This window comes from Hyperolius riggenbachi, chromosome 2 (genome assembly GCF_040937935.1).
Source record: "Hyperolius riggenbachi isolate aHypRig1 chromosome 2, aHypRig1.pri, whole genome shotgun sequence".
NCBI lineage: Eukaryota > Metazoa > Chordata > Amphibia > Anura > Hyperoliidae > Hyperolius > Hyperolius riggenbachi.
The window spans coordinates 447,670,777-447,695,123 of NC_090647.1; the positions used below are offsets into that span (position 1 = coordinate 447,670,777).

A 24,347-nucleotide genomic window follows, 5' to 3' on the forward strand; every position below is an offset into this window, starting at 1 on the left:
TTCCCACTAAGGAAGCATCAGAGCACGCTAACACCTTAGACACACTTGGGCATTCTGGCACACAAAGAACATCTGGGCACACTGGCACAAGAGAAACCTCTGGGCATGTCAAGGAACTGTGAGCCTCAGGGTCAGCCAAGACAGGACCAAAATCAGGACTGGCCAAAAAAAATCATCATGACTAGACTTCGCAACTACTGGACTTTTACACGAGAATGCAGGATCAGACTTAGATGTCGCTGATTCCAGCAAAGTCAGTAACAAATCAGATTCAGGGGCACTAACAAGACAGGACAAATCTTCTGATGTATGCACTGAACCAGATAGGGACTCCACAACTACCTCTGGACTGGACAGAGACTCATCTAATACACTGGATTGGAGCTCATGAGGCGCTGCAGAACAAGTCAGTATTGCAGCAGCCCCCACTGGGCTAGGCAAAACTGAGGAATTCCCTGGACAGGAAGGGGACTCTGGAACCTCTGCCACAGCGGCCAGAGAACCAGAATCTTTCAGGATACAGGGCTGGGTTTCAGGAACACTCATTAGACCGGACTGAAATTCTGAGATTTCTATTATTTTGACCAGAGAATCAGAATTATCCATGTTACAGGGCAAAACTTTTGAAACATTCAGAGGACAGGGCTGGAGTTCCTCGGCTGTTACAACACTGGAGAGGGACTCAACAATATTGGTTAAATCAGACTGTGTACAGGGCAAGGTATCTAACACACTTGCTGACGAGGACAATATTTCAATGGCTTCTGCTTCGCTGGGCAGAAATTCATCAAGTTTTATTAGAGCAGACTGTAATTCCAAAACAGCTGCTAGACAAGTGAATATTACTGCAACACCAACTGAGGTAAGCAGTGCCTCAGACTCCTCTGCTAGAGGGTTTGAAGTATCCAAAGTACTGGGTGAAGCATAAGACTCTGCGACCACAGCTTCACTGGACAGGATCACTGAACAGTCCATATTGCAGGGCAAAACCATGGAAGCACCTGCTGGACAGCATAATGATTCTGTGACCTGAGTTTCATTGGAGAGATCTACTGCACAATTCATGATACAGGGCAAATTTACTGGAACATTTTCTGAACACGGTAATAATTCTGCGATTTCGGATTCACATAGCAGACGCTCTGAGTTATTCACGAAACTAGAGTGAGGTGTAGAAACAGGAAGATCAAAACACAATGTTTGCGCATCTGAATCACCTTTCAATTGTAAAATTGGAAAATTCAGATGCTGGGGTTCTGAGGTTTCTGGACAGGATTGCTGGGACTCGGAAACTGATGTAGTGCATCTATTGGCATCTGCTGGATCAGACAGGAGTTGAACTTTATTAACACAGGTAATTTCTGCAGAAGTGTTTGCAGAGACAGGCAAGATTTTTCTGGTGTCTGTTTCCCTGAACAAAGACTCATGAGTACTGGCTAGGCTGGACTCAGAAGTCAGCAGGACCTCTGGATTCTCTGCTGAGAAATTTGTGCAGGGCAAAGTTAAGAAAGTATCAGTGGCTTCTGTTTTACTGGGAAGTAACACTGAGTTATCCATGGTACAGGGTGGAGTTACAGGAACATTCACAAGACATGGCAGGGACTCAGTAACTGGAGAAGTGGGACAGTCTCCAATTGACAGTGTGTCTTCCCTGGTATCAACTGATTGAATCGCATAAAAATCGTCCAAAATCATTTTCCACACATCGATCAATGGAGCCACAAAGTCATACCCACACACACCAGTTTTTATTAGGTTATAGGCAGACTTAATGCATGCATTCAATACTAATTCACTTTTTGCACTGTAAAATTGACAAAATGAACTTGAATCATTCTTCCATTCATTGACCAGAGCTTCCATCTCTCCTTTCTCAAATGGAGGATTCCAAGCATACTTAACAGGCAGATCATGGTTTGCAGATATGATTGTGGCAGGGACATATATTGGGTTAATTAGCAGGTGATTGGCAGATTCCTTATTCCTAAGAATCTCCAATACCTGTAGCAAGTGCTGAACTGTAGTGTATGCAAACTTTCCTTGCTTCACAAATAAGTTGATTTGTTCAATACTCTGTAATATCTCCTCATAATCATACTCAGATAATTCTTTTAAACAAAAATCTTTATTTTCCCTAGCCAGGGAGGAAAGTTCATTAGTAGTTTCATAAGTCCATTTAACTCCCCTGAAAGACAATTGCATTTCATTATCTGTTAATGGCAGAATCTCATTATAGGTCTCAGTCGCTAAGGATAACGACTCTGCAGATCGGACATGTTTCTTAGAACGTTTGCGTTTTGCCTTAGACCCTGCTGTTTTTGGTGATTTATTCAAGGCTGCAGGAAAATTATCAGTAACACTCTCTGCTTGCTGATCATTTTTGCAAACAATTGAAGGGGAAGCTGATTGGCCTGCTGCCAGGAGTTCATTTAGAGGAAAAGGCAATGGATCTATGCGCAACCAGTTATGGATCACAAACGCTAGAAATTCCAGCGGTCTCTCTTTCAAATCGGAATGATTGAGAACATCAAATGCCCACTGAAACAATTGTCCTTTAAACAAAATATAAAACTAGCTGGAGTGCCCAGGTTGAAACAGGAGTCGCTTGGAGATCGGGATTGGCCAGGAACCTGGCACATTCAGAGAAAAACTCATTTTCTGTTTCAGAGTTAAGTTCTTCAAATTTCTTAAAGGAACAAGAACCATAATTAAAAGTGTCATACTTTCTGGGAATCCCCCCCACAATGGGGATTGGTAATGGGGTTTTCATAATGTAAGGCTTGGTGGTGTATTCTCCACAGTCAGCATGCAACGCATGAGCTGACGTGGAGGAGGTACACACTAGGGTTGCAACGGTATGAAATTCCACGGTATGATAACCGTCAAAATACCACGGTATGACGGTATTACGGTATACGGTATAAAACAATTATTTGGACCTGGGCCCCACCCCCTTACATTAAATAATGTGCCCCCACCCACCAGTAATAGGTGGCTGCAGCATAGGTAGCCAGGGATAGGTGTAGCCAGTGGCAGGTGCCGTAGCATAGTTAGCCAGGTATAGGTGTAGCCAGTGGTAGGTGTCGCAGCATAGGTAGCCAGGGGGAGGTGTAGCCAGTGGTAGGTGCCGCAGCATAGGTAGCCAGGGATAGGTGTAGTCAGTAGTAGGTGGCTGCAGCATAGGTAGCCAGGGATAGGTGTAGTCAGTGGTAGGTGCTCGCAGCATAGGTAGCCAGGGATAGGTGTAGCCAGTGGTAGGTGCTTGCAGCATAGGTAGCCAGGGATAGGTGTAGCAGCATAGGTAGCCAGGGATAGGTGTAGCCAGAATTAGGTGGCGCAGCATGGGTAGCCAGGGATAGGTGTAGCCAGTGGTAGGTGGCGCAGCATAGGTAGCCAGGGATAGGTGTAGCCAGTGGTAGATGGCGCAGCATGGGTAGCCAGGGATAGGTGTAGCCAGTGGTAGGTGGCTCAGCATGGGTAGCCAGGGATAGGTGTAGCCAGTGGTAGATGGCGCAGCATGGGTAGCCAGGGATAGGTGTTGCCAGTGGTAGATGGCGCAGCATGGGTAGCCAGGGATAGGTGTAGCCAGTGGTAGGTGGCGCAGCATGGGTAGCCAGGGATAGGTGTAGCCAGTTGTAGGTGGCCAGGGATAGGTGTAGCCAGTGGTAGGTGGCGCAGCATAGGTAGCCAGGGATAGGTGTAGCCAGTGGTAGATGGCACAGCATGGGTAGCCAGGGATAGGTGTAGCCAGTGGTAGGTGGCACAGCATGGGTAGCCAGGGATGGGTGTAGCCAGTGGTAGATGGCACAGCATGGGTAGCCAGTGATAGGTGTAGCCAGTGGTAGGTGGCGCAGCATGGGTAGCCAGGGATAGGTGTAGCCAGTGGTAGATGGCGCAGCATGGGTAGCCAGGGATGGGTGTAGCCAGTGGTAGGTGGCGCAGCATGGGTAGCCAGGGATAGGTGTAGCTAGAATTAGTTGGCCAGCACAGAGAGCTGGAGGGAGGGAGAGGGGACAAATACTCACTTGTCAGCAGCCAAGTCCTCACGCGTGTACTGTGCTTCCTTCTACTTCCTGTTTGTGCTTGCATCATCTCCTTGTAATAGCACCCAGGGGGCGCTGTTTCAGGAAATAAGATACAAGAACAGGAAGAACAATGAAGCCCGGGTACAGCGCGGAGGACGGAGCTGGCTGCTGGAAAGTGAGTATTTATACCCACCGCTGTTCGTGCGCCGCTTCTACGTCGCTCCGCCCCCCGGTAGCCCCGCCCCCTGAAAACCGGTAAAACGAGATTGTGCACGGTACGATTACCGTGCACAATCATACCGTGGTATATCGTCATACCGGTATACCGCGGCAACCCTAGTACACACACTAGCACAAGGAAACAGGCTATCCCTAGTATAGTGGAGGGGAGGACTGACTCCAAAAGGAGATTGTGGCGCACAGAGCCGGTGCAGATCTGACAGCCACAAACAATACTTTTGCGATAACGTCTCAGCGCAAGGTAGCGCTGAGCGCATAAACCAGAACTGAGGAGATCAGGACAGGTAGACAGAATGAACGCTTGCTAGCTAGCCGCTACTTAGTGACAGCAAGCGTCCACAACAAGACAGACTGGAATGAGGCAGCCAATGCGTTTGCAGCGATGGCGTGCCTCACAAAGACAGGACAGGATAGTCAGGAAATAGCAGGATCAAGATAGATGAACGTAACACAGACAAAAATACAATAAGTATGTTTTCCTAGCGTATTACAATTACAGCTATCAATGAAACTATTTGTAACGTCTGACTAACATATGTATATATCGGCAATGAACCGATATATGACATAAGCAGGAACACTGACTTAGACTGGAGCAATACAGGGAACAGGACTCAGAAGGATTCGCTACCTCTTCGCAGAGATGAACGCAATCCACAAATGGTAACAGAACAGGATTCAGAAGGATTCGTTATCTCTTTGCAGAGATGAACGCAATCCACAAACAGAACCAGGAGCAGGGTAACTACCTCAGCACGGGTGATCACGGTACGCGCAACCTACCAAAACGTGCTGGAAAGCTGACTAACTGCACACAGGATATAAACAGTTCGTGTACGTATACATCAGCGACACTGATGTATCAACGTAACACGAATACAAGGAAAATAATAAACGTGCTGGTATGCATATATATTGGCAATGAACCAATATATGATGCAAAGACCAGCAAAGTATCTTTAGAACAAGAAACACGATCGGGGGCTGAAGCGACAGCAAGACAGGCTTAAACTGAAGCTATGAAAACCCGAGGAGTCCTGCAGGAAGCAGATCTTTATACTGAGGTCATCCAATGGGAGCAGACATGCAGATTCCCACACAGGTGAATGATAATCAGTCACAAGCTGACAGCAGGGAAAGACAGACAAAGCTATGCAGCTTGCATGGAAAGATATCAGAACTGCCTGAGCTGCAGCACTACTATTTCCAGCAATACCTGCTGCAGCAGCGATCATGACAATTAGCCTCCCAGTCCGTCATCCATCACTGTTTACATTACATATTGTATTGATGAAACCATTCATTTTTTTAAAAAACTTTTTACACTATTTTAGAAGGATGTTTAATAGTTTATGCATAAACCACTTTTTATTTTTTCCTCATTCGCGAAAGAACTCCTTTAACCACTTTAGCCCCGCTCGTACGGATTTCTCCGTCCCTTTTTCCATCCTTTAACCCCCAGGGACGGAGAAATCCGTACTTTCCGCGCTCCCGCGCCGCTGCCCGCGCCGCTGCCCGCGCTCCCACTCGTAAACACGCCCACACCGCTAGTAAACACGCCGCCGCCCGCTCGCCCGGAGATCAATGAACGGGAAAATCCATTCCCGTTCGTTGATCTAAGCCCCGCAATGATCCGCTGCTCTCCGATGGGCAGCGCGATCATTGTGAAAAAAAAACAAACACTCACAGCCTCCTAGTACTACCTGCGAGCGTCCGGAAGGACGGTCGCAGGTCGCAATAAACAAAAAGTTACTGTTGCCATCTTGTGGCCAAATAGTAAAACTACACCCTAAGCATTTTTTACATAGAAATAAATTAGGGTTACACAAAAAATTAACTCATTACCTCCCACACTCCCCTTTTTTTTTTTTTTTTGTAATTAAAAAAAAATTAAAAAATTTACAATTAAAAAAAATACATAAATAGTTACCTTAGGGACTGAACTTTTTAAATATTTATGTCAAGAGGGTATAACACTGTTACTTTATAAACTAGGGGCTTGTAATTAGGGATGGACGCAAAACTGAAAAAATGCACCTTTATTTCCAATTAAAATATTGGCGCCAAACATTGTGATAGGGACATAATTTAAACGGTTTTATAACCGGGACAAAAGGGCAAATACATTTCATGGGTTTTAATTACAGTAGCATGCATTATTTAAAAACTATAATGGCCGAAAACTGAAAAATAATTAATTTTTTCCCCACATTTTTCCTATTAAAACACATTTAGAATAAAATAATTCTTGGCATAATGTCCCACCTAAAGAAAGCCTAATTGGTGGCAGAAAAAAACAAGATATAGTTCATTTCATTGTGATAAGTAATGATAAAGTTATAGACGAATGAATGGAAGGAGCGCTGAAAGGTGAAAATTGCTCTGGTGCTCAGGGGGTAAAACCCCTCAGTGGTGAAGTGGTTAATGTGCCACTGAAGTGAAACAAAACTTATGATGTTCCGGACTGATAGTTAATAGAATATTAGCAGTTTTTTATAACATTGCATAATTCTGTCATATTTGCTATTACAAGCCACACTCTATATTTTAACCCATTCAGGTTCCGTGGTTTTCACGAGAGAAATGTTCACCTCCCATTCATTAGCCTATAACTTTATCACTACTTATCACAATGAACTGATCTATATCTTGTTTTTTCCGCCACCAATTAGGCTTTCTTTGGCGGGTACATTTTGCTAAGAGCCACTTTACTGTAAACGCATTTTAACAGGAAGAATAAGAAAAAAATGGAAAAATTCATTATTTCTCAGTTTTCAGCCATTATAGTTTTAAAATAATACATGCCTCCATAATTAAAACTCACGTATTGTATATGCCCATATGTCCCGGTTATTACACCATTAAAATTATGTCCCTATCACAATGTATGGCGACAATATTTTATCTGGAAATAAAGGTGAATTTTTTCCATTTTGCATCCATCACTATTAACAAGTTTAAAATAAAAAAAATATAGAAATATTTCATCTTTACATTGATATTTAAAAAGTTTAGACCCTTAGGTAAATATTTACATGTTTTTGTTTTTTTTAATTGTAATGGTTTTTTTTATTTATAGTAAACATTTTATTTGGGTAGTTTTGGGAGGGTGGGGGGTAAACAATAGATTTATAATGTAAATGTGTGTTGATTTTAATTCATTTTTATTTTCAGGTGTAGTATTACTTTTTGGCCACAAGATGGCGGCCATGAGTTTGTTTACATGACGTCACTCTAAGCGTAACACACGCTTAGAGTGGCGCATCAGGAAGTGAATGGCCAGAAAAGGCGCAGCTTCCGAGAGAAGCTGTCGCTTTTTCAGCGGGGGAGAGGGATCAGTGATCGGACTTCATAGTCCGATACATTGATTCCCTGACTACCGAATCCGCGGCCGGGAGTGCGCGTGCACGCGCGCGATCGGCCGCGGGGGCGCGCGGTAGCGCACATGGTTTCTGGACGTAGTTTCTACGTCCAGAAACCAAAACACGTTAAACTATAAATCAAGCAGAGCTAATGACCCTTTCTACTTCCCTGCAGTAAAAATCTAAATCTGTCTCTGACTGTTTCTTCAATGTATAAGTGCTCCAGAAAACAGCAACCTAAGTTGAGTCGGAGACTCAGAGAGTATCTTTTTCATAGATAGCAACTGAAGTTTCTTAACTCTTCCTGTACTGGAAACAATATTAGACTCCTATCTGTGCTACTAATGTTCTCTTTCTTAGCTGTACTACACGTACAAATCATTATCTCATAAGTTTATTTTCACTTCAGATTTCCTTTAACGCTTTCAGGCAGAGAAAGAAAAATAGGAACACAGCATAGTTGTATGCTTGGCATTCTGCATACACAGGTTTATCTCATCATGTCACGTCACCTTGTGTATCGCAGACATTACTTTTTTTTAAAGAACAAAAATAGCTGATAAAAGCGTACAGGAGTGGCAGTAATAAGACGCTACCTGATCAGGATAGCTCCGAGATAAGGTAGTATGTTATTTTCACAATACTTTGCTGGTTCGGGTTCTGTTTAACCCTCTGTTTATACACCTTTAATGACTGCCGTCAGTAGCGATCAGATGCAATTGTTAGGATAATAGTTTGGATAACAGTAAGGGGTATAAACCTTGGAATGTGAACTAGTTAATGGTCAGTTTCCACAAGGATATTACTTTTCCAGATGCACATTTTATGTGAATTTTTATTGCAAATTATCGCAAGCATAAGTATTGAAAAAAAATAAAAGTTAGGCTGAAGGGGGGTTTGAACATGGGCCAACTCTGCTGAGAATCTAGCATGTGTCTGGTGCCTCAGACCAGACATGGGCTTGGTCGATTGATTTAGCCGAACGTATTGTTTTCCTCACTCACTCCGCCCACTCTGTGCTGCTCCATCAGCCATCCTACCCCCTGCATAGCATGTGTACAGCCTTGGCTCTTCACTGTCACGTGAGGTATTGAGTCCCAATCCCTCCTAGGTGTCAGTCCCCCCTTGTATATGTGTACGAGGCTTCACAATCTATTGGTAAAGGAAAACAGAGATGGTTTCCTAGTCCTTATTTATAGTTACCTGGGGCTTCCTCCAGCCCCATGAGCACCAGGGCCTCCCTTGTCCTCTTCCTCAGGTCCCCTGTTCTGCCGCTATAACTAGCGGTATGCCGTGCAGTTGCGGCCTTCTGCGCCGCACGCGCCCCCTTCCCCTGGAGCATTCTGCGCCTAAACAGTAGTACCACACAGGTACAGAACGCTCCAGAGGACGGGAGCACGCACAGCAGAGCTGCACATGCGCAGAAGGCAATGACTGGCGGCGACTAACCGGATTACTGGGAGTCGTAGCGCCTGAACGGGGGACCTGAGGAGGACGGCAAGGGAAGCCCCAGTGCTCATGGGGCTGGAGGAAGCCCCAGGTAAGTATAAATAGTGACCAATGTACCATCTCTGGTACACTTTAAGCTTTGCAAAAATGAAAGGAGTCTTATAGGAAGACAGAATACAATACTTTTGTTATCTGCGTACAAATGTTTAACATCACTAAATAGCTATAGTAAAAAGCTATGTTTGCATGCATATTTTCCTGTAGCTTTAAATATTTACATACAGCAATTACTGTGTGAAGAAAAGGTGGCGTACCTGAAGCAGTCAGTGTGCCAATCAGAGTCCAAGGCCTGCAGATATCGTCCATCATATATACTCTGCCCACAGCTGGCACACACCGGCAACTCGTTACCTATGGCAGAGAAGGGAGAAAGACAACTTAAATGGAGCATACAGAGGGAGAACTATACTATGTGGAAGATCAACCACAAACTTCCAAAGTTCTGCACATCCGCAGAAATTCAGACATAGGAGTTACTGGTGCTTATTCAGCAGATAATACATTAAACATGGGAAAGGAGTGTCCCCTGTTACAGGATTGACATTGAAAGGACCTTGGAGTGAGAGGAAAGTACCGATGGAAAGTTTATAGTTTGCAACAGCCATCAACAGGGTGCATGTCTGCCACCTTGTGTCAACAAGAACATATAAAAAAATAGAACTGAACCAAAATAAATGCAGTAAAACACACAAAAAAAGAAAAAAAACAAAAAACACTAGGCTCCCTTAACCCCACATGTTAGGCATCCATTAATAGCTGAATTCTCACAGCTAAGCAGATTATAGGACCACTCCGGCCTTTAAGCCACATACTATATACAGAAACACAGACATATTATCTTTAAATCCTGCAGTATCTCCGCTTTCAGCAAATACAATGATTTGGAGGGTGTTTCACCCATTCATGATGGTGGCTATATTATACCTTTACAGCCAGAGTGAACTATTTTGCATTCAAAATTAGCAGCTTTTGAGCTACTTTGTATACGGTAGTTGTATATTCAAACAAAAAAAATTGCTTTTGGGAAACAGATGGGCTTTTCTTCTGGAGGCTCATTTTTATAAACACAACTTTATTTTTCAGAGAAAATACAATATATATATATATATATATATATATATATATATATATATATATATAGTCTTAAATCTTACATGCGCTACCTGCGCACAGCAAATTCACACTTCCTTTGTGCATCAGGCTCACGGGGGTTGATGCATGAAGATGTGGCAATATTGCTGTGCGCTGCCAGCGCACAGCAATGTTGCCGTTACTACCGGCAGTAGTGTACTGTGAGTTGCGCTATTAGCACCACCTGCGGTGCTTGTGTATGGCAAGTGTCGCTACGGTAACGGCATTACTAACATATATGTTACCATAGCAGTGCCCGCAGTACTCGAGTACAGCAGGTCGGGCTAATAGCGTAACTTGCAGTACATGCTACCGGTAGTAACTGTAATAATGCCATGCGCTGTTTCTTTTTTTTGCGACCAGTAATAAACCCCAAATTGTAAACACATCCCTTTCCATAGATGAATGGGAGTCTGATAAATATGGAACCAGAAATTCAATAAATATGCCTCATTTTACACTAGCAGAAATCCATATACAATTCAATATAAATAATTGCGATGTCTGTAACAATTTATCAGTGTAAAAATTGAATTATATGTACATTTATAGTTGCAATTAAACATTTCTGTGAACTTGAATTTATCTATTTATTATACTGCTACAACACTGCAATCAATATACAGGTAATGATTCATCATTTTGCATCACAGAGCAGGTACACTGTGTGAAGTACACAAAAATGCTGTGCTACTTGTTTCCTAAATCTCACAGAGAAAACGCCCTGCAAGAATACGTACAGAATACTGCTTCTCATTTTTGTGCACTTCAGTCTAAATTCCTAAGTTGCCAGACTTTAAGGAACATTGCATATCAGTCAATATGTAAATAGAAGCACCCATTCTGGCTGTTAATTGTGTGATAAATTAGCCCACAGAGGCAGCAAAGAATGACAGATAATTTTGTGTATTGTTTATACACATCGCTTTGCCACGTGATTGGCAATCAGAGTGCTTCATCACCACAGACAACTCTGACTGGCTCTTGGCAGGGATTCTGGGACTCCGGCTGTTGCCAGTGATAATTGATCATGCAGCAATTCGCAGACATCAGGACATAAATGAAAGCAGAATTTCTAGAAAGAATTAAGTGTACAGTATACTATCTCTCCTTTATTCCCCCCAGAACATAAATACAATAGTTTACACAGACACTTTATCAGTGTTTATATGCTGCCTTTTAAATTCCTTAAAGCGACCTTCTGTAAAATCCTATTCATATTAATGTCCTAGTACACATGACATGTTTAAAGGCATAATATTTGTAGAAATCTAATGCACATGCATTATTTTTGGTTAGGGCAGTTGCTTTGATCCTGTAATCTGGAGCATCAATGAGCAGCAAAGATGAGGTCAATTGTGTGGGCGGAGCAACAAGTGTGTACACTGATTATTATAATTAGCAGTGTGCCACTCAAAAAAACAGAATACCTGTAAAGGTGGAGAATCAGCTCAAGTTAAAATAATTAGGGAGCATTTCCTCTCCAATCATATTTAAAGTGTCCCTCAAACAGCAGCAGTCTGTCAACTCAGGCAGCATTTCACACGAATAGGCAAATAATCCTGTAAACATAACTAGAGGGCCACTAAATCATAACTAGGCCATACTGTAGCCACACATCACTGCACCTATTGCTTGAAAAGAAAGCTATGGAAAGTTTGGACAATATACTAAAGGATAGAGATGTCACTTTACCAACAAAGATCAGGATAGTTAGAGCCATGGTCTTTCCAGTAGTAACATATGGCTGTGAAACTAGGACTATAAGGTCATATGTAGAAAAATTGATGCTTTTGAACAGTGGGTGTGGAGAAAGCTACTGAGAGTTCCCTGGACTGCTAGAAAATCAATCAGTCAATACTTATAGAAATAAGGCCAGAGTGTTCACTAGAAGGGCTGATACTGGTGTTAAAACTCAAATACTTTGGTCACATTATGAGGAGACCAGATTTTTTTGAGAAAACCTTGATGCCCTCAAAAAATTGAGGGCAAAAGAAGTAGAAGACGACAGAGGCTAAGATGGATAGACAGCATTTGTGAAGCTATGAACATATCTATGCAACAGCTGAAAAAAGCAGTAATTGACAGAGACATCTGGAGTGCATATGGTCACAAAGAGTCAGAGCCGACTGAACGAATGAGGATAAGGAGGAGGAATTACACAGAATTAGACAAACTCTCCCTGAAACAAAATAGGCTGAACTTCTACTAAACATTAAGTCCTGCAAGGTTTACACCTATTTTTTTGCGCTGCTATGTGGTGCAGTGTTCCTACCGCATCGCACTGTAAAAAAAAAATGTCAGTCATATGTGTTACAGTTTCTGAAACCACTGACTCCAGGTACCCACCCAAACATTATTCCGACTCCACAGCTCTAGATCTTATGGCTGGAGTAGGAGTGCTGCATCTGACATGAGCAACCACTCATAATTCTTGTTTCATTTAACAGCTCAAATCTGATCTTAGGAACTGCACCAGCGACGCTCAGATGTGTATGATGACGAGTACAAGACATTAAATTACCTGATGGACTTCTGTGGGCAATATTTTTATTACCCCTCAGCCTCAGAGTTGTCATAAATCAACTCTTGGTACTTATCACTATATAAAGCTTTCAGTAGTACTTCTAGAAGCTGCAAAATCATTCCTCCTTGTACAACATAAATTTAAATGATAATGCTCCCTCTTCTCTGAGCTAACATATAGCTATAGATGGACATAAACTCCTCTCCATCTTCTACTTGTCTTGTAATCTATAATGTTCAATAGTCCATCAGTATGCCCAGCATGTTCTCCATCTGAATTACTGAATGCAGTTCATGTCACCATCCATCCATCCACCTGTCAATAAATGCAACAATGCACAGGCTGTTTCAAAACACCCAGGAATATTTAAAGTAAACCTGCCACTGTGGAGTCATGCGAGATATTTGCACACATCTTTCGCTTTCAATTTTTTTTACCTGTCTAGCAATCCAAGAGCTGTAAAATCAGAGCACTGGCATTAAGTGCTTCCCCTTCTTTCCTTATTACTGCCCATTTTAATGTCCATTACAATGAAGGGCCAATAATTGTGAATGGGAAGTCTGCTAGGAATCCTGGAACACCTTTGTTTCACCAGCTGATTGCGCTGTATGTCTGTACTGTAGGTGACCTTCCCAGGTGACCTTCCCGGGACTTTGCTGGAGATTCTGTCCTCCCCATGCTCCTGGTTCCAATTTACATTATTCTGTCTCCTGGCTTCGTCTAACCCTTCGTCCAGCAACCTGCCTCCATGCCTCCAATATTATCAACCACTGCACTGCCTCGGATGTCAGCAGCAGCGGCCCAGTCTACAGCTTCACGGACAGCTGGAATGTGATATTGGTGCATAGTGTAATTTTAAGAGTGCAATAACCTGTTATAGGGAAATATGACCCAGTATTGTTTGAGATGTCAGGGATGCATAGGCCATGATAGAGGGTGCAGAGGTGCATGGGATGTGATAGTGGGTGCCAGGAATGTCCTATGCTGTAAGCATTCCCAACGTTGCACCCCACCCGGCTACTATTTCATGCCACCCGGCTAGAAAAAAATCCTGGGGAGAACACTGCAAACTCCATGCAGATAGTGCCCTGGTTGGGATTCAAAGTGGGTACTCACCGTTACCATTCCAATTGCTATCTACTATGCTTGGTTTAAATTAATTATTTGCAGATTTTCTTATTTTCTCATGCACTAGGTTCCAACTGTTATCTTTGAAAGGACCACTATCGTAAAAAAAAGTAAGCCGTTAAAATCGGACAGAACCGACAGGTTTTGGGACAGGCCATCTCCTCATGGGGGATTCTCAGGGTGTTCTTTGTTTTCAACAGCATTTCCTGAACAGCAGTTGCAAATTCTTTTTTTGTTATACTTTTGTTTATTGAAAAGTTTTTAAACATACAAAGATTGAACATTACTCAACACCGAACAGCTAGTATAAGTTTCAGTAGTAGACAAGATCATAAGCATAGATTATCACTGGTTCGATTATAGACATACAGTAATCAGTTATTTGGAGGGAGAGGACTCCATATAATTCAAGAGTCTATTTGAGTAGGATTAAAGAGTGTGGATATCTTGACCGGAGTCGAGGTACCAGGACGATCCTGTCCAGCTTATGTGGTGACAAGTATATAACATTAAAAGCTAGGTAGTTATAGTCTACGATCAAGAACATGCAGATTCTGTTAACCAAAGAATCAATACAAATAAACTAAAACGTGTTACACCAGTGATTGATGGCTATATCAGTGTAGGCCTATGAGTGTTGAGCGTGGAAAGAGTTCTAGTGGCCTACATGCGGAGTGGAGATTGAAGAGGGTGAGTGCAAGGGTTTAAGGAGTAGGAGATGATGGGATGAGAGGCCTAGTATAGGGCGAGTCAGGAGTCCTCCATGAGGTTGAGAGAGGTTGGGTTGAGTGATGAACTAAAATTCTCAATGGATATTAGGGAGGCATGAGGTCAGGGGAAAGTAGGTTCCAGGGGTTCCAAACCTTGTGAAAGTGCGATTCGGTGCCTCTTAAAGATGCAGTCATTTGCTCCATTTCCCTAGTCCATTCTATCTTAAGGTTGACATCTGTTAGTGTTGGGGGGGCAATGTTTTTCCAGTAAGTGGCTATTGCCAGGCGTGTTGCTGTTAGAATGTGGGTGATCAGACGTATGGTATGTCTTGGAGTGTCAGGGGGGGGGTTTACCCAGGATCATGTAGAGAGGGTCTAGGGGCACTAGTACGCCTGTTTTTGTTAGGATGAGGTGCTGAACCTCGGTCCATAGTGGGGAGATCAAGGGACAGGACCAAAAAATATGTTCTAGAGTTCCTTTTTGATTGCAGCCCCTCCAGCAGAGGTGGGAGGAATCTGGGAAGATTTTCGATAATCTGTCAGGAGTGAGATACCATCTGAATAAAATTTTATAGATATTCTCTCGTATTTGTATACACATTGAAGAGTGTTTGGCATTCTCCCAGATCTCCTCCCAGTCCTCTATTTGAATTGGCTGAGAAAGAGCTGAGGCCCATTTGGACATATATGGATGATCTGGGGTGGAAAGACCCGATTTAGTATGTAGCAGGTGATAAATCTGCGAAATCAAACCTTTTTGGTATCCCTGTGAATCCCATATATGTTCAAAGGGAGTTAAAGATGGTATGGAGGGTGAATCCCGTAATGTAGATTGGAGGAAATGTCGTATTTGGATATGCTCCAAAGTGTGTATAGGGGTAGGGGGAATTCTATCTTCTAGGGTAGAACTAGGCAGAATCTACCCCGTGAGTGGGTTCTTCCAGTCAAGTAGATTAAAAAGTTTTAGGCCAAGCCATCTATTCATAAAACCTTTGGATAGTCCAGGGCGAAAAGCCGGATTGCCTAGGATTGGCATTAGAGGGGAGGGGGAAGATTTTAAGCCAGCTGTGGCAGATGTTGATCGCCAAATTTGGAGGGTGAAGTTTATGGTAGGTAGGTGTTGGGTTGAGGGTAGTTTAGGAGGGGAGTCTGTCCATATCAGAGAGGCTAGGGTGGTGGGGAGAGTACTGACTGCCTCAATGAGGCCCCATTTGGTATATACTGTGAGTTTGGACCATTCTCTCAGCTGACGCAGGTGAGCTGCTTGGTAATAGTATCTGAGATGGGGTAGTCCTAATCCTCCCTGTTCTCTGGGGGATAGGAGAACTGAAGCTCGGAGTCTCGGTCGTTTGTGGTTCCAAACAAATTTGGAGAAGGCAGATTGGAGTTTGGACAGCTGAGAGGAGGGAACCAATATTGGAAGGGTTTCAAAAAGGTAAAGCAATCTGGGAAGTATATTCATTTTTAGAGTATATATTCTACCTATCCAGGAGATCTTGTAGGCGGTCCACTTATGAAGGTCCTGCAGGATTTGTTGTATTAGAGTAGGGAAATTATATTTATAAAGAGTAGAGTAAGTGGGTGTAAGGTGGATGCCTAGGTATTTCAAGGAGTGGGTTTGCCATTTGTAGGGAAAATTATGTTTTAAGGAAGTGAGGAGTTCGGTTGGAATTTTAATGGGCATAGCTTCAGTTTTGTCTTGGTTCAGACGAAATCCTGATAAGGATTCATAGGTGTCCAGGGTATTATGCAGAGCAGGTAGGGATATGAGGGGGTTCGTGATAGTGAGTAAAATATCGTCCGCAAATAGAGAGATTTTGAATTCGTGTTTGTCGAGTTGGACACCAGCAGTTGCAAATTCTAAGTGACAAAATAGTGTGCAAGGAGTTGGTTCTGTCAGACTTTAACTGCCTACTTTTTTTCACGATAGTGGCCCTTTAATGAGACATTTCTACCATTATATCTCCCAGCTTGATACAGTGCAGTCCCAGAGTAATGCTAGGAATACATCATGAGGCTTTTTAGAAGATAGATGGCTTGATAGATGATTTCCCACTGGTCCGATCTGATGTCCATAGTTTTTCTGATCGATTTTCTTATAGTAGTGAATGGAAATAGATCAGAAAAAACGATCGGTAAATCGAATCGGAAAATCAGTAAATTTGCCAAAAAAAAGTCATTGTGTATTCCCAGCATAAGAATACTTTGGGAAATTCTTAAAACCTTGACATGATTTAAATGTTTCTGTTTTGTAGCTCATTCCAGCCAGGACAGATATACAATGATGTAAATAATCTCTAAAGGCTCATACACACGCTCAACAAAAGTCTTTTAAATGCACAATTATCAAACAACTTTTGTTGTTGAAACAAACAAAAAACGTTGTTTGCTATTACTCAAACAACTCATAAGACGCAGCTCAAGTCAATCCAACTGTTGGATTGACTTGAGCTGCGTCTTATCAGTTGTTTGAACAATGGCAAACAACTCTTTTGGTTTGTTTCAACAATTGTGTATTTAAAAGACTTTTGTTGAACGTGTGTATGAGGCTTTAGGTTAACCTGAGTTTTCCCTAAACTAAACATACCCAGTTATTATAAACAAAAGTCATCTCTCCAATCTCTGCATGCCTTTCAGAATGGAATGTCCTGAACTGGCTGTATGTAGAATCCCAGGTTGCTGCACTCAGTGTCTTGTGTCTGCTGCCCATTCTCAGTTTCTGAATGCCTGGCGGGTAATCTCACAAGACTGTCAGCTGAGACTATTGCGAGTCTAACAAAAGTACCCTTTGGACAGCTAGCTAGGCAGACGGAGAGCCAGATACAAAGCAGGGTGTCCTTATAGCTAGTGTTTCCCCAGAAATAAGAGAGGGTCTTATATTCATTTTTGTACCAAAAGATGAGTTAGGGCTGTGTGAACCACACTGTGCCGGACGACAAACTGATCCTGTAAAAACTGATACCGTTTGTTACGTGCGGCATGTTTTTCATCCGGTCTCTCCTTTCTGGGTCCTCTGCGACGAAAAAAACACCTTTATACAGATCCTAGAGTTCCATCAGATGCTTTAGACCAGACTAGAGACAGAACATTTATATTGCGCTTTTCTCCTCAAAGCACCAGAGCTGCAGCCACTAGGGTGCACTCAGTAGCAGTGTTAGGGAGTTTTGCCCGAGATCTCCTTACTGAATAGGTGCTGGCTTAGTGAACAGGAAGAGCCGAAGTTCGAACCCTGGTCTCCTGGGTCAGAGGCAGAGCCCTTAAAGCAGTAGGATTAGCCATACTATGCCAGGGGAAAAAAACACATGTACAAGTAGATAAATACTTGATCTATTTACATAACACATGTATTGTACTGTCCACGTTTTGATTTCAGTGAATTAAGAGAATTCTGTTCCTGGTGGGGGCCATGTCTTTTGCCCACAGTTTAGGCTAACTCGTGATGTCATTTCTGCCCTTTACTTTTTTTCTTTTCTCCTCCAATCGCTGAGTCACCTCAGCCTTGCTTGTAAACACAAGTGAGCAGTGGATCAGGTTTCAGATGAGCAGCTGGCAGGGAAATAAAGGGAAGAAGAGGAATATATCGTAGATAAAAAGAACCCCCAGCATGCAACTTTTTGGCACTGACTACTAAAGGGCCAGTGCTCAAGTATGTGATAACTCCAAATCATAACAGCAGAAAAAGTTTTGAAAGTTTTGAATGCAGGATTAGCATCTTTATCACTTAATACACTCAGACCAGTTGCTGTTGAAATTTGATTTTTATGGTGACACTCCCGCTTTAACCAGTACACTATCCAGCCACTTAGGCTTACCATGATTTGTAAAGTCTAATGGGAATCCTCTCTTAGCATCAGGGAGGATTTTCATTGGTCCACCACTCAGTCCCTGAGAAAGAAGAATAAATTGTAGCCTGATTGGGACTCTGGGATTGGTATACCAGCGTTTCTTTAGCGCAGAGAACCTGAGCAGCAGCACCAGCAGTAGGAGAACTCAAATTGACAGTGGCAGGTGAGTAATTTGAGAAGCATACGCAGCAAGCAGCCTTGTGAAAAGGGACACTATCACCGACTCCGTCTGCATCTGCTTTGTCCGGCTGATCCCAAAAAGTTGTGCAAAGTTGTGTTCCGCTTGTCCTATTGCTTTGGATAGGATCTGTAAGGGCTTATTTTCAGGGGATATCTTATTTTTAAAAGCAAAATGCTCATGTGGGGTGGAGGAGGATGGAGTATTTGCCTTGGCATGCGTGAGGTCATTGACGACCTTGATGATGGAAGTGTTAGTGAAGTGAGCTGGCCGAAATCCCAATTGTAGGGGATCGAACAGGGAGGTGGAGCTAAGGTAGCGGGTCATGTGTTAGTGGACTAGAAACTCTAGGAGTTTTGACGCAAAGGATAGGAGAGAGATAGGTTGGTAGCTGGATGGGAGTGAGGGGTCGAGTGAGGAGTTATTTTTAACAGGAAATACGGTGACCGGTTAGAAGTCAGAGGGAAGGTGCCATTGAAGAGGAAGAGGTTAAACAGTGAGGTTGCTAGGAGCTGGTTAACTTCATCCTTTTGTGACGGAAGTGAAGGCAGTAAGGGGTGGGTAATGGAGGGGGGGGGGAGGTAGTGGCGTAGTGAAGGCTAGAGATTTCACGTTGGATGGTGGCTATTTTGACAGTAAAGTAGGTGGACAGATCACAGTTGAGGCGGGATTTCCTCCATTTGCGTTCAGAAATACAGGGAGTGCAGAATTATTAGGCAAGTTGTATTTTTGAGGAATAATTGTATTATTGAACAACAACCATGTTCTCAATGACCCCAAAAAACTCATTAATATCAAAGCTGAATAGTTTTGAAAGTAGTTGAAAGTAGTTTTCAGTTTGTGTAACGATTGTGGGATTCTCTCCGTGATCAGCGCACAAGACGTGCGCTGACACTGCGGAAATCCTCCACAAGCGTATAATTTGAGGGAACCCAGCAAAAGGTGCAATTCACCTGTAGAGGGAAATTCCTGTCGCCAGAGATGGCGATTGCTAACAGCGACACAAGACCGAATAAGCACAGATGAGGAATGTATGTATGTCCACCAATCTAGCCGCCAACCTGCGACGGTGGACACACAACAGAAGAAACCAAGTGAGAACGCAATCGCAAGAGAAGCGATTGCGGAAGAGAATGAGCACAGGGACAGAATGTATGTATGTGCCCCAATCTAGTCACCAACCCGCGACGGTGCACATACAACAGCAGATATGAAGTAGGAACGCAATCGCGAGAGAGGCGATTGCCAGAGGTGACACAAGGCTACAGCAAGGCAGAGCACGAGAGTAGCAAAGGCACAGCAAATCATACAATGAGAAGATAAGGAAAATAACAAACGCTAACTAAACGCGAACACCGCGCTCATTCGCAACAGTGCACGCGTTTATGCGCGGTCCCCGCGTGTTAAGCACAACAGAGACAAGCACGCCTAACTAACCACCGACAAACAAACATGAAACAGAGGACGCGAGTGCTTGCTTAACGGCTACCTCACCGAGCCTCCAGCAAGCGTTCGTAGCAGACAAGACAGATACACGAAAACAGGAATAAGTGAGAGATACGATCCACTGCTCTTTCCGCCAGAGCGAGTGCGATCCAAGTATAGAAACAGAGCGAGCTGGATCCACTGCTCTTTCCGCCAGAGCAAGTGCGATCCAAAGTACAGAAAGAGAGATGGAGATCAGACGGATCCACAGCACTAGCGCAAGGCGAGTGCGATCCAGGCAAGACAGATCAGATGAGATAGCTGGTAGCAACCGCTGCTCCAGCTATACTCCAAGAACAAAGGTCAGAACAACTTCCTGTCGACCACCGCTGGGACAGGACAATCGCAACAGACAAACAAAACAGATAAGCAATCCTAACTGCACTAGGGAACCTGCCTAGTGCAGTCCCAGGAATTACTCTAAGCTAATCTTAAACAATGAGCAAGGCTGACACTCCAGGAATGTTTCACAGGACTAACCCTTATGACCAGCCCAGGTCTGTGATATCACATGGTATATATAGAGCAAGCCTACAAAGGATGTGGCTAGGCAATCTGCATGACAAACGTATACAAATTCCTCAGCAGCAAGCTGCAAAACTGACAAAAGGTCTCTCTTCCAGAGACCTGCAGAATGCAGACCTGAACAGTGGTCAAAAGGCTGCCTGCCTGCGCAGGCAGCCGAGCGGATCCTCACAGTTTGTTTTTAGTTTTAGCTATTTTAGGGGGATATCTGTGTGTGCAGGTGACTATTACTGTGCATAATTATTAGGCAACTTAACAAAAAACAAATATAAACCCATTTCAATTATTTATTTTTACCAGTGAAACCAATATAACATCTCAACATTCACAAATATACATTTCTGACCTTCAAAAACAAAACAAAAACAAATCAGTGACCAATATATCTACCTTTCTTTGCAAGGACACTCAAAAGCCTGCCATCCGTGGATTCTGTCAGTGTTTTGATATGTTCACCATCAACATTGCGTGCAGCAGCAACCACAGCCTCCCAGACACTGTTCAGAGAGGTGTACTGTTTTCCCTCCTTGTAAATCTCACATTTAATGATGGACCACAGGTTCTCAATGGGGTTCAGATCTGGTGAACAAGGAGGCCATGTCATTAGTTTTACTTCTTTTATACCCTTTCTGGCCAGCCACGCTGTGGAGTACTTGGACGCGTGTGATGGAGCATTGTCCTGCATGAAAATCATGTTTTTCTTGAAGGATGCAGACTTCAAGCAGTGGTACAGGAAGAACTTGAAGAAAGTGTCTTCCAGAAACTGGCAGTAGGACTGGGAGTTGAGCTTGACTCCATCCTCAACCCGAAAAGGCCCCACAAGCTCATCTTTGATGATACCAGCCCAAACCAGTACTCCACCTCCACCTTGCTGGCGTCTGAGTCGGACTGGAGCTCTCTGCCCTTTACCAACCCATCCATCTAGCCCATCAAGACTCACTCTCATTTCATCAGTCCATAAAACCTTAGAAAAATCAGTCTTGAGATATTTCTTGGCCCAGTCTTGACGTTTCAGCTTGTGTGTCTTGTTCAGTGGTGGTCGTCTTTCAGCCTTTCTTACCTTGGCCATGTCTCTGAGTATTGCACACCTTGTGCTTTTGGGCACTCCAGTGATGTTGCAGCTCTGAAATATGGCCAAACTGGTGGCAAGTGGCATCTTGGCAGCTGCACGCTTGACTTTTCTCAGTTCATGGGCAGTTATTTTGCGCCTTGGTTTTTCCACATGCTTTTTGCGACCCTGTTGACTATTTTGAATGAAACGCTTGATTGTTCGATGATCACGCTTCAGAAGCTTAGCAATTTTAAGAGTGCTGCATCCCTCTGCAAGATATCTCACTATTTTTGACTTTTCTGAGCCTGTCAAGTCCTTCTTTTGACCCATTTTGCCAAAGGAAAGGAAGTTGCCTAATAATTATGCACACCTGATATAGGGTGTTGATGTCATTAGACCACACCCCTTCTCATTACAGAGATGCACATCACCTAATATGCTTAATTGGTAGTAGGCTTTCGAGCCTATACAGCTTGGAGTAAGACAACATGCATAAAGAGGAAGATGTGGTCAAAATACTCATTTGCCTAATAATTTTGCACTCCCTGCATGTGTCTTTTTTTTGGAGGTTGCGAGTGTAGGTGCAGTGCCAGAGTTGGGGGTTGGTAGGACAGATGGGGTGGCAATGTCTAGGAAAGTTGAAAGGGCTTGATTATATTGGGCGACTGCCTGCTTCAGGCAGATTAGTTTGGGGAGGGTGGATGCGAGGGAGTGGAGGGGTTGGCTAGAATGGTTGAGTCAAGGTTAGAAGAGCTAACCTACTTACTTCTTTTGGTCAGTGACCTGTGAAGAATTAGAGAGAAACAATCTAACAATCAGTCAAACAGTAGTTTTTCAAAAGATTAAAGATTGCTGCCTCCATACTTCACTATAGGGTTAATTTTTGGAAACTTGTAAGGGAAAAAATACGGAAGGTGGCATTTATCCGTCACAGTAAAACTGGAATGGAACACACTTGTTGGCAATGCATATTCAGTTCCAGAATGAGGCACTGGTGCTGAAGAAGGCAGTGATTACAAGATAAAAATGTCTACCTACCTGTCACCCCCTCATTTTCTGCTGACATATAAGTGCCCAGTCGTCTCTTGCCACGTCGTTGTACCTACTTCCACACCCCCCCCCCCCCCCTAAACTTTTCCTGTCCTCTGTGTTCCACTGGAGATGTACGGGGACATGAGGAAGGCCACAATGGATCCTAATAGACTGGTGAGGAAGGTGGAAACAAATGCAGCAGCAACACGTGTTTTAAATTATTGTACTTGGACAGTTGCAGTGCTGACAGTCTGCTTTTAACATGTGGTGCATAAGTGATGAGGATGCTGATCAGATGTTCTGACGGTACCAAGGCTTTACATCATGCCTGTTCCAGGTGTGTGACTGATGAAGCTAAAACCTGAGCGTGTCTGTCAAACTGGCTAGAAAAAGCAACATCAGCCTTCATATTCCTCTTGCTTCCAGTTCTCAGACAGGCACAATTAGGACAAGAGAAGCTGAGTGTCAGATCAGAAGCAAGTTAAATACAACTAGATAAGCATGACTTCAGGGAAAGTGGATTGCTTTTTGTACAGAAGATGCATTTGCTATGCATATACATCGCATTCTCACTGACCTCAATACAGTCATTTAAGCACTTAAAGAGACACTGAAGCGAAAAAAAAATGATGATATTATGATTTGTATGTGTAGTACAGCTAAGAAAAAAAACATTAAGATCAGATACATCAGTCTAATTGTTTCCAGTACAGGAAGAGTTGAGAAACTCCAGTTGTTATCTCTATGCAAACAAGCCATTAAGCTCTCCGACTAAGTTAAGGCCCATACACACGTCGGATTTTAGCGAACGACCCGTCGTTTGAACGTTTCGTCGTTCGGACGTTTTCGCGTCAAATCCGACGTGTGTACAGACTATCGTTCGGGTGATAAGACTGGTTACCAGCGATCCGCCGGGCGGATCGCTGGTAACCAGTCTTATCACCCGAACGATAGTCTGTACACACGTCGGATTTGACGCGAAAACGTCCGAACGACGGAACGTTCAAACGACGGGTCGTTCGCTAAAATCCGACGTGTGTATGGGCCTTTAGTCGTGGAGAGGGCTGTTATCTGACTTTTATTATCTCAACTGTAATTGAACTGTTTACTTTTCCTCTGCTAGAGGAGATGTCATTACTTCACAGACTGCTCTGAAAGACTCATTTTGAATGCTGAGTGTTGTGTAATCTGCACATATTATAGAGTGATGCAATGTTAGAAAAAACACAATATACCTGAAAATAAAAATATGAGAATATTTTCTTTGCTGCTAATCTTCTTGTAATTATTCATAGTACACAACCAATTCATTATATCATATTTTTTTTTCCGCTTCAGTGTCTCTTTAACCTCCTTGGCGGTAACCCCGTGTGTGACACGGGGTAAGCCGCCGGAGGGTGCCGCTCAGGCCCTGCTGGGCCGATTTTCATAATTTTTGTTTTGCTGGACGCAGCTAGCACTTTGCTAGCTGCGCCAGCACTCTGATCGCCGCCGGCCCCTGCCCGATCGCCGCTATCTGCTGCGGCGCGGGCCCCCCCCTCCAGACCCCAGCGCTGCCTGGCCAATCAGTGCCAGGCAGCGCCGAGGGGTGGCCCGGGA

General features: G+C 43.5%; 1 protein-coding gene across 1 annotated transcript in view; it reads right to left on the minus strand.

Moving 5' to 3' along the window:
- The window catches only part of LIMK1 (LIM domain kinase 1), a 179,629-nt gene that overhangs the window by 139,289 nt on the left and 15,993 nt on the right, over positions 1 to 24,347 (minus strand). The window contains exon 2 of the mRNA XM_068270034.1: positions 9,391 to 9,487. Within this exon, the coding sequence (XP_068126135.1) occupies positions 9,391 to 9,487 (97 nt within the window). The remainder of the gene's footprint in view (positions 1 to 9,390; positions 9,488 to 24,347) is intronic.